We start from the raw sequence: 11,192 nt of genomic DNA on the forward strand, positions 1-11,192 counted from the left end.
CGGGCGCTGAACAGAGAAGCAGAATGTTCTGTTTGCTTGGTTTCAGGGAATCATCTGTACCTTCTCTACGCTGCTCCAAAAAGCCCGGACTTCCTTTGCGATAGAAGAGGCGATTCGTCTGATTTTAGCATGCTCGTCACGCTTTGCTTTTTCTTCCTTTTGCCTCAGCTCCTCATGGTGCCGCATCACCATCCGCACCACCTAACAACAAATCAACAGAACACATTTAGAACATATACAACATTCACCATCAAAAATACAGCAGCGCACTTTTCACCCCTGTTCTTAGCATCATGAATGTGTGAAACTTCAAGCAAACCTCTGTGATGATTTGCATGTCCTACCTTTCTGGCCACGCCTCTCTTCCACCGCCTCTCTTGAGCAAAGTCAGCCGAGAGCCACTGCATCTCCTCACACAGGTAATCCCAGTGAACCTTTGGCCGCGGTGGCTCCGTCAGGCGGGTGAGTCGCTTCATTGACCAGAAGCCCTCTCGCTTCAGTGCCTGTGTTCGATGCTCGATGTCAGCTTCCTGCAGCACAAAGTGAAGAACAAAAAGTCAGTAAAATCCTGGCTCTGAAACAGTAAGGTGGGGGTCAGCTGATTCAGAAATGCCAAATACTGATCTCCTGCTACAGTGCATCTTCAAAGGTGCTTTCAAACCGGAGGAACCTTTTCTTAGTTCTTTCGACTCTTAGAGGCGGTCCCCACTTTTGATGTAGGCTCACTTGGTAGAAATGGGTCTATCAAAGCTTTGAGAACCCCATTTTCAGGTCTTTTTAGATACTAGTGCCATATCTTGGCATTATAAGGGAAATAGAAAGATTATATGGAAAGAGAGCTGAACAAAAGGCAGTTTGTTTATGGCTTTTACCTTATAGGATTTCACTTAATGGCATCAATTTGTGAAGATTATCTTCACAAATTGACCAAAACATTTTTGCATTTTTATGCAATAACACCAAAACAACCTTGAAACAAAAACAGAAAAATCCCACTTGGTGTGTGTAGAGGGAACCATGGTGGTGCCAGCCTCTGGGTTGGCATTTAAAAAAATAAAAAAATAAAGGTTCTCCTTGCACCTCTCATTTAGGTACACTCTGGATTCATTACTTCATAGTTATCTGTCTCAGTAACAAAAAAACACAAAAAAAACAAAATAGTGTGGCACTCTGGTGAACGGCTCTCATCGGTCGGAGAAAATAATTGTTTAATTTCAAAAGAGCTGCACCTGTGCAACATTTTCGATAACAATATCCCTCCCTAGCACTCAAACTGCAGCAGAGAAGCTGTTCTACACACCTCACACTTTGTCTCACACAGTCACAAGGCTGCAAGATGTTCCATCTTTTTTCTCCTGCTTTCAAATCCACACACTTTGTTGCCTTGTCCTGTTTGTCATATAGTGACCTTCATCAGCAGAGCTTCACTTGCTTCACAAAAAGGAGGAGCTGATTGAGACGTTTCTTCTTAAAACCGTGATGTTCCCAAAAAGTAACGCAAGTAAACAGTACAAAGGACAGAGCTCTTTATATTTAACACTTGAACACAACAGTTTTTAAAGGTTGTTCAGCAGAGCGCTCCAGCATAATCATGTAAAGTATACCATCAAAGTCAAAAGGATGTCAGGGGAGTTTTTAAAAAGTGCTGCATTGCTTTTCTTAAATTACTCAAAGCAGACATAAAATAACAATTAACTACTTAACTGCCCGACAGCTAAATAGGGAAATGGATCAAAAGCTGCGTCTATTCACAAAACTGAAATGTCTTTTTAGTAAAAAAGGTCAAATTTTCTCTCCTTTAAGAATCCAGAAGGTTAAAAAAAAAAATGCATGTTGTGCCATTCAAAGTGATTTGTTTTGATTATTTACATTTCAGACTCCTGGAGCAGCCTGTTAAAAGGCATCGGACATGAGGCAAATAATCTTCGGATGTGCAACTGCTTTCGTCAATTTGAGGATTTAGTGAGAGGCTGAGAAGCAGTGATTCATACACAATTCATAAGATTTCTGCCTGGCACCATTTACCGAGGGACAAGAAACAACCTACAGCAAAATAAAAGTTAAGATTTTACTTGGATTACGTGGGAGAAATATAAAACTGTAAAGCATGATAAACAAAAAAAACCCTTTCATATGCAGGACGGTTACAAAGATGAAATATTTTATATAAAAATATCAGAGCCCGGTTTGAAAAAAACAAAACAAAAACTGAATTGGGAAATTTGAAGATAGATGAAAGAGGTAAACAGAAGGACAGACAAAGGAATAGGCAGTCAGAGAGATTGATAATAGATGGATAGATATAATTAGATAAAACTGTATCTAGACAAGCAGAAAGACTGCTAAAAACACAGACGGAGAGACAGACTGGTCGACTGTCCCGCGGACGTGTGGAAGAAATGCTGAACATCCTGAATGATGCTCACTCACATGTTTAGCCAGCTCTGCCATGTCGGTGTGACGCTCACTGCGGGACCGCTGAGAGGAGCCCTGGTCTGGCGGCGAGGACGACGAACTGTAGGCACCGAGAGAGGAAGGTGAAACAAACTTTCCGTGGGGACCCCGGAGAGGCGAGGACCTCTCTCGCCGTGGTGTGGACCAGTCAGGTGTGGTTGAGGATCCGGGGTAGGAGAAGGTTGAGGGTGATCCAGGAGAAGAATTCCCAGTGACCCTGTCTGCAATCCACTGGCGTACCTGAGAGTGAAGGGGACAAGGATGAAGAGGATTTTTTTTTTTTTTTAATTTTTAGAAAATGAAACAAACTAAGGTGAAAGCCTAAGCTTCACTAAGACAAAAGCATCATGCATGAAATGGATTAGAGCATTTAAGTGTTTAGGAAGCGTGTCAAACTGGCCACGAGCGAGTCTGTGGCAGCTGTCTTCTCATGCAATCATAAAAGAGCTGAAGTCAAAGAAATGCCTGCTTGAGTTAAAATTCTCCTGCCTGGGATATGCTCATGAATGCCCTGTTAAAATGAGCCTGTCTGGGTGTCTGACAACCACCACTTACCTTAAGAAACAGTGCTTGTCTGTCTGTCCTGCTCTGTCCATGCTGGAAAACACACATGGCTTAGCATGCGGCCAACTTAAAAGAAATGAATCACTGTATATAAGAACACCGCGCACACACGTGTTGCATTAAAGATGGACTACATGCGGAGTGACGTCCTTTTAAAATTAAAAAAAAGCATGCCAGCGTATCTGATTACCATTTGATAACTAAAACTGCTTTTTGTTCTTAGCAAAGATAAAATATTAACGCATCTCTTCAGGACTGAATTACAGCTCAGAAAAATCATTTCAGCAACAGTAACAGTGTTGCACATCACTAAAAAAAAATATTCTGTCATACCCAGTTAGGAAGCAAACCTCTCTGAAACCCCTAAGCTCCTCACTCGGATAAAAAGAACAAAAAAGATCCAATAAACAGTTCATCTCATCTTATTCACAGCGACAAGATGTCCGGATGCAGATTTAGCATTTATCAGCTGTTTTGCTTCAGTTGTGCTCGTGTTTTGTGGACGCCTCTTATACCTTGGCATTCAAGCAATAACTCATGACTATGAGTCTTAATCCTATGTCTAAGCTATGGTTTCTTTGGTTTCCATTTTTTTTAATGGATTAAATACCTTGTGTGAAGAGCTGGGGGTGGTCATCTCGCTTTTTTCGCCGTCGGGTTCGTCGTCACTGCCTTCCTCTGGGCTGCTAACCTGTCCCGAGTTGCTCTCCTGGACCTCAGTTTCTCCTGCAGGGTCGTCATGCTCAATGTCCTCGCCGTCTTCCTCCCCGTAGATGGAATCGGGTTGGCTGGGGAAGTCGCTGGGGCTGGTGGATGCTGAGACTGAAGCTGTGAGCATGTTCGAACTGTGCAGCATAGCGGCTGCTGTGGAAACATCTTGGGATAAAGTTCTGCTAACGGTTAAGGCCTCAGGTTTGCTTGTAGTAGTCATTGAGGGGGTGGCAGGTGTAGCCGGGTCGGGTTCAAGAGAAATATTACCACTTTCTAGCTTGACAGAAGCTCCTGCTGCTGCCACCACTGACAATTCATTGACAGCCCGCTGTGTCTGATCACTGCAGCTGCTAAGAGCGGAGACTGTTTGGGGAAGGCACTCCTCAGACACCGTGCCAGACCAGGAGCAGGAGCCATGGGCATTGGCCAGCTTGCCGTCTGCATTCTGTTGCTTAGACAATGAAAAGGAGGGTGGGTGTTTCAGGAGAGGAGTTTCTCCCGGTTTGAGAAGGAGCAGCTTTGGATTTATAGCCCCAGGAGCGGCACGGAAAGCCACTGGCTTGCTTACTGAAGGCATGGCGACATTCTGAACAGTCACTGATGCCGTTGTGGTGACAGCGGGGGATTCTTTGGTCCCGTCACAAGCAGAAACACAGACCTCAGGCTTTGCGACACTTACAACAGTGACTCCTGGGGTCTGATTTAGGGAGGGTTGGTTTCCTATATGAGAAAGTGTAACAGCAACAGGCGCCTGCATCCCCAAGTTTCCACTGGTAATAGTAACCACTGGGGATAAGAGAGATAACGAAGCAACTGTTACTTCTGCTTCCTGTTTTGGGCTAACAGTCTGAAGCACAGCAGCACCGCTCACCTCCGTCTGGTCAGCACCGACCTGTGTCCCGATTTGCGCGCTGGTGTCCGCCTGTTCAACAGTGAATGAGTCAGCAGTAACGGCCGCTACTTCAACTAAACAAACCGCACTTGAGTGTGCCACTTCAACAGCTTGGTTAGCATCTAACACCAAATGCTGTTCAACTCCGGCCATGCTTGTGTTTCGTATGGATAAATTACTGCTAGAGCAAGCCTGATTTATATCACTTGTTGAACGCAAGGGCTGCTGGGAGATTATGATGGTGTTGTTTTCACCAACTGTGTGGATAGATGCTTCGAGGTCCTCAGAGTTTTCTAGTAAAGCGTTGAATAAGTTCACCTCATATCCAGGAGAATGAGGCATCTGTGCAGCACTGCTGGCACAGACCGTCTCCTCTGCAACCTCCTCCACCAGACTGCAAAACTCGTACACTTCCACAGGTTGAGAGCCCAGCTCCATCTGCGTCTGAACGCTTCCCGTGTACAGCTTCGGCTCCCCAGCGGAGATCTCCGAAGTCAGCTCGTTGACGATGGCGGCTTCGCAGACGCTGCCATCCTCTCGCTGCAGAAGGTAACTCTGATTCAGGTGCACGGTGGGCCAGGCCCCGGTGATATGAGCCTCCTCCCCGACAACCACAATTTCCTGAGTGTCGGCAGAATGCATAATCTCCGCGATGAGCTCTGTTGAGGCGACTTGGTCGGAGGTGTGAGATGTTTCAGCTTTTATAACCTCCCCCGCCTGAAGCGAGACAACTAGGCCTGTGTCAAACAGAGCAGGTCCGGTGGAAGGTTTTGAGGAAATCTCTTGCAGCACTGTGGGGCCTGACGAGTCAGCTTGCTCTTTGCTCGTGCTACTCTCCACCTGCGCTCCTTCAAGAGGACCGCAGCTGGACGCTGAGCTTCCTTTTCCAGTCGAAGTGTATATTCCAGGGAGCAGCTCTCTTGCCTTTGCGGCTTCGAGTATTTCAGCTGAATGAGGCTGCGTTTCAATGTGTTCAGCTGACTCCGAAAAAGCCGTTTTCTGCACGTCTCTAGCATTAGCTGAGATCCCCTTGATAGTTTTGGGTTGAGTTTTTGACAGGTTAGTTTGTTTAATCTCTCTATTTTCGGCTGAGGACAGAAGGAGTGCAGGCGATGCCGAGTCCTGGAGACTCCCTGCTTGCTCTGCAGCACCTGACGGAGGTATATGGCTGCTTTGATTTGTTTGGACAGATGGAGTCCTGTCGGACTGCTCCACAGCCCCACCCTCCGTAGCGTCTTGGACAGAGAGAGATGAGGCTGTGAAACAGATCTGAGATTTGGGTTGCTGTGGGAGAATATTCCCACCTGTGTGCTCTTTTCCACCAAGTTCCATATTTGTTCCAGTCTCTGGTTTATATTCCAAGGTGATGGACCGTTTTTCCTTTGTTCCCGTAATAACCACAAGTCCAGCACCTTCTCTAGGAAGCTGGTTTGTCTGACTGTTTGAGTGGCTTTTCTCTTTATCAGTTTGTGACCCGTATTGCAGCTCTTGCACTGTTTTGTCAATCTGTGAGGGGACAGGAGGACAAAGGGAAGCTGGAAGCCTTTGCATCTCAGCAGAGGAACTGCAGTCCTCAGTGAGGGACGCTGGCAAAGATCTTGCAACTCCGACGGCGCTCTCTTCTGAGATGATATTACCACTGATTGGTAGAGTCTCAGGCAAGGTGGTCGGAGGGGCGTTCTCCGTGCTGGCGAATGTTGGGGTGCTGCTCTCCAGCAGGGGCACAGTGGACGGATCGGTGAGCGGAGGGACTGGGTGCGGGGCAGCTGCGACCGGCTGCGGGGCATGCCGAGGGGACTCCCCAGCCACATTCTGTGCAGCCTGGGGGTTGCCACCCAGCACATCCACAGCCGGAGAGGCGTGCTGCCGCGCCGCCTCCTCCCCAGAGCGTCCTTCCTCTGTGCTGCCCCGGCTACACACTGCACCTGCAAGGGGAGAGACACAGGCTGTTAACAGGGGTGTCAGGCATGAACTGGTCCAATCAGCTACTGGATATTTCGTAAAGAGTGAGAGTTGCAGTGAAGTCATAAATTACTCAATTTATTTGATAAAACTCCTCATTTTTTGTGGTATGATGGTACTAGCTTTACACAGAAGTATACATCTCTCTATATAAGTGTGCTTTAATCGATTTTATTTAAGTTTATACTCACTTAAATTTTGATTTTACTTCAGTTCTTGTACTTACTAATGTAGTTGTTTTACTGTGATGTATTTTATTGTACTATATAGCACTCTACTTATCTTATGTGCTTATAGCTTGTATTTACAGCAATAAAGGAATTTCCCCACTTTTGAGATAAGTAAAGCAGAACTTTATCTTATATTGTCACTATGATTTATCAATTTTAACAAATACATGATGTAAGGAGACAAAAAAAAGAAAAAAGAAAAATTGAAAACAAGATCTGAACACTCCGTGTCTGACTCATTTTGAATCCAGGGATGTCCAGGTGAATGTTCTTTAGTAGCACTGGTTTTACTAGTCAAACTGGGCTAATGGGCCAAACGTGGCTCATGAACACCTCTGGTATAACTCACTTAACAGGTAAAAATGAAAGTGCGACCACATGTCCCTCTTTAAACAGGACATTTTCACCCCCATGTTTTTTCTTTTAAGTCTAAATATAATAACAACAACAATATAATTGCAATGCACATTTGCAAAAAATCGCAGGAAAAAAATTTCCACAATTGTATGTATATCTTTAAAAACGTCATTAATATACATACACAAGAAAGGGAAAATAAAACACCTGAAACCAAAAACCAAAATAAACAAATAAAAACGGGGATCTCTGGATGCTCCACAGTCTAAATAGCATTTATACCAGCTAAATAACAGAGTACCTTAGATTCCATCTAAAAGAAGCAAGATAAATTTTAATGCAAAAACATTAGCGGCACAGCTCATCTGTGTTTACTTTTTAGACTAAATATATCAAAATAAAAACCAGTCTGTGCACTATATTTTGTTTGATGAGTTTCTTTTCATGGGGACTAAGTACAATAAGTTTTTGCTAACAAAATAATAACATAAAGAAGTCTATTTAAATGCCTAAACACTGCTGACTTCACTAGCAAGTCACAAATAATTACTACACATGATATTACAGCCACTTCTGAAGCGATGTGTGTGTGCAAAGCAGGAGCCTCTCACCTGTCTGTCGTGTAAGACACAGATCTTCAGTGCTTTCTACTTCCAGGATGCTGAAATTAGGGTCCCCTCCACATATTCTGAGGAAGTGAGGAACACAAATCGGGTGGTAACTTTATTTTTAAAATCAAAAAAGCAGTTTAAACTCACTATTAGGAACTCTACTGCTGAAACTGACTGGTCTTACAACTCCAACAGCTATAAAAAATGAGCTGTGGCAGAAGCTTCAGTTGGTAAACAGAGATATATGAATGTGTGGGATGATGAGTAACATGTCACGTAAGGAGCGGACAGCTAGGCTAGCAAACTCCTGCTATGACTGTGGTGTGTGTGCAGCGGTAATAAAAAAAAACACACAAAAAAACAGCCAGCTCCTGGTTGCATTTGCTGCAGTCGCCCACAGGAAGATGTTAGGATTTCTGCAGCACGCGCTCTCTCGCGCTAAAAGCCGGCGATCAAGCGCGCGGGCCTCCGGTCAGTCATTCAATCCGTGCTCTCGTGACTATTTTTTCTTTTTCCTTTTAAATTGTGAGTACCTGTCGCCACATGGGGGTTAAAGACGACCAAGAAATTATGTTTATTCACTAGTGATGTGGCAGCGGTGATACCTTGAAACATGAGCCGTACCCATATGAGAACTGCAGCTCAAGAAGCTTCATAAAACACAATTCAAAGGTTAACGCCTAACGTTGCCGGTTAGCTCGCTGGCAGGCTGGCTAACTAGCTAACGTTAGCTCCAGCAATAACAGTTAAATGGGGGAAGCCTGCTGCTAACTAGCCAGCTAGAAGAGTTAGTTAGTAGGGTGCGTTCATTTGACGCGCAGGCGCCCCTCATCCCACCCGCAGTTATGTAATGCTCAGGCTTCAAAGAAGCCAGTTTATGCCGATACATTTTAATGCGTTACTGTACGCTGAGGACCCAAAAATACCCCCAAAACATCCGAAAAGTCGCATTAAAAGCCGCTTCTGCATGCACTACAGAGGGAGGGGGGAGACAATCACTCGTGACGTCATTGCGTGGGGTCAAATCCTCTTTTGCGAAAATAAATGGGTTTAAATTATTCAGTTTTAAAAATAGATAGTGATTACTTTTTAGTTAAATATACGAAATGTCTAAAAAAACAGTGTTAGAAAGTTCCATATAAATTTTGCAACGATTACACGGGGGACTCAAGGGGGCTAACTACGTCCCCACGGACCGCACTTTAGAAACGACCGCACGGAAGTGACGGGTTATCACTCCTTTTTTCTTTTAGAGTAGTTAACATCCGAAGATATCCCATGTCACTGTCTACTGTTTTGTCATCTTGGTTTAGGTCAGTGTTGTAGGTAGGTACATATTTCATCGCACGCCGCAGAAGCAGCGTGAGCAAATGAAACGCAGTCTGATTGTGGCCTTCCAGTTGTCTGAAACCTCCCTTGAATCCCCCTTTACTTCCTCCTTCGCCCCCCTCCCTCTCAAGGCCGCCATCTTAAGTTCCCACCTACCTGAAATTTCCGACCAATTTTCTTTTACTAAATTCTCGTTGAAGGAGTCGTCATCCGCGAAAAATCGCACTCAATCCGTAATGCCAGTGATCCGAACTGTCTCCCGGTACCCAACGAGGTACCCCTAGGTCTGTGGGAAGAAGTTAAATTACGGACCGGGAGAGACTGGGTTTCGGCGCAGAATGTAGCGGTCGCGGGGAGGAGACTTTACGCAGCGAAATGGTGGAGGACCGCTGCTGACAAAGTACAGAACGCACGAAAATCTCGCGAGAAGTCGTCAAGCGCGCCACTTGAAATGCTGACATTTGTGATAGTTTATTTACCGGCGTTGGTGAGCGATTAATATAAAGACGAGTTAATTTAATTGATTTACTGCGGTGCGCTTGGAAGAAATAGTGCATGTTGAATCGGTTTTTTTCGGGATTATTCATTATATTAAAGAGAATTATATAAACGTGACAGCAAAACTATTTTAATTTCCCTGTCCGGGTTTGTTTACACTAAGTAAACGCTATTTCGCCATTTTCTTGGTGATTTAAATGTTGGATTATTTATAAAATATAATCGCAGCTATTTTTAATACACAGATATTTTTAATGCACTCTAAGTGTAAATTATTATCTGTATGATTGTAAGTGATGTTATGCATAACATGTTATATTTGATGTACCTGAAACTTGTTGAATGGACTAAAATTATTCAATGTTACTATTAAAAGCTTTATGTAAATATTAGGTGGTTTTCTTTGGTTTAAAGAATACTGCCCTATTATTTGCCAAATTTGAGTTTGAACAACAGTGAGCCATTTTTAAACAAAAGAAATCTGATGGAGCCACAAAACCAATTTAATCATTATAATAACAATAGCACAGCCTTTTAAGGACAGATTATCCTTTGAATATTATCAACAGGTGTAAATAAATACTATTCTCTGCCATGTCCACGTCTGTTTCACAGAGGAGCATTTATGACTATTTGCATTTTAATTACAATAACACTATATTTTTTGTTACATATGTAAAAATTATAGAACAAAAATACAAAAAACTATCATTGCAAATGTACAACAGAATTGTGAAGCAAAGGAGAAAAAAAGTCTATTAAGCCTGATTTGAAGTATATACTGTAATGCTACACTGGTCACTGATGGGTACCAGTGTTTCTGCAAATAACCTAAATTAAAAAGAGCCTGTTTTGATTATAAATATCAAAACCTCTTAATTTAATTTTTCCTAAGGTCCAGCTACACTTTTAAGTAGGGAAAATAAACAAACCTGTCCTCTGTCTGAAATTCTTCATTTTCCTCCATGACTATTCATTTCTGGGCCTTTAAATTCATAGCTCAAGGGATTCAGGACTAAACATTTTTGCACATATATCCATGCTCGCCACCCCAACTGAGGTTCAGAGAAATTAAGATAATATGCTGATTGTTTCCACGATTGCTCCATTAATAATGAATTGTTTAGTTTGGGGGGTGTGAACCTGGACCATCTCCAGTGGCTCCCTGTGGCTTTGACAAAAAGTATATAAAGATGAACAGTGGTTATTTTTTTATATATTTATATTTTAAAATGTGATTACTGTAAGTCACTAATTATATTTTCCTATTGAAAAAAGTATGTAGCCTGTATCCTTTTAAATAACAATCACTGGCTATTTTTTTTCTTTTTTTTGTTACATACACCCGTTTTGATCTCCTTGAAGTTTTTCCCCCACACAACCATCCCTTTAGACCATTCACTGTAAACCATAAAGAGCTGCACTGAGCAGCAGTTCTCTGGGTCAAAATGCCTTATTGATGGCAGACTGCTTCAAACTGATAGAAAGGCAACGGTAACATCAACAGGAAACAGGTTACAGTTCATTTAGGCTCACCAAAATCAGACAACAGAAAAATATCTCAACTCCTGCTGCAACATTCAG

At 43.2% G+C, this 11,192-nt stretch overlaps 1 protein-coding gene across 2 annotated transcripts in view; it reads right to left on the reverse strand.

The window, feature by feature from the left end:
• srcap (Snf2-related CREBBP activator protein) overlaps positions 1 to 9,308 on the reverse strand; it is a 37,008-nt gene extending 27,700 nt beyond the window's left edge. The window contains exons 1-7 of one of the 2 annotated variants that reach the window (XM_084937130.1): positions 9,267 to 9,308; positions 7,782 to 7,858; positions 3,629 to 6,546; positions 3,010 to 3,051; positions 2,431 to 2,694; positions 345 to 530; positions 61 to 201 (exon numbers count right to left, since the gene is read on the reverse strand). In XM_084937130.1, coding sequence (XP_084793256.1) covers positions 61 to 201; positions 345 to 530; positions 2,431 to 2,694; positions 3,010 to 3,051; positions 3,629 to 6,172 — 3,177 coding nt within the window. In that variant the 5' untranslated portion in view covers positions 6,173 to 6,546; positions 7,782 to 7,858; positions 9,267 to 9,308. Of the gene's footprint in view, positions 1 to 60; positions 202 to 344; positions 531 to 2,430; positions 2,695 to 3,009; positions 3,052 to 3,628; positions 6,547 to 7,781; positions 7,859 to 9,266 lie in introns of those variants that run through there. The other variant, XM_084937129.1, reaches the window with a different exon arrangement.
• Positions 9,309 to 11,192: the final 1,884 nt, after the last annotated feature.

The sequence above is a fragment of the Perissodus microlepis genome, chromosome 8, assembly GCF_051167445.1.
Source record: "Perissodus microlepis isolate ML-2025 ecotype Zambia chromosome 8, ASM5116744v1, whole genome shotgun sequence".
NCBI classification, from domain to species: domain Eukaryota; kingdom Metazoa; phylum Chordata; class Actinopteri; order Cichliformes; family Cichlidae; genus Perissodus; species Perissodus microlepis.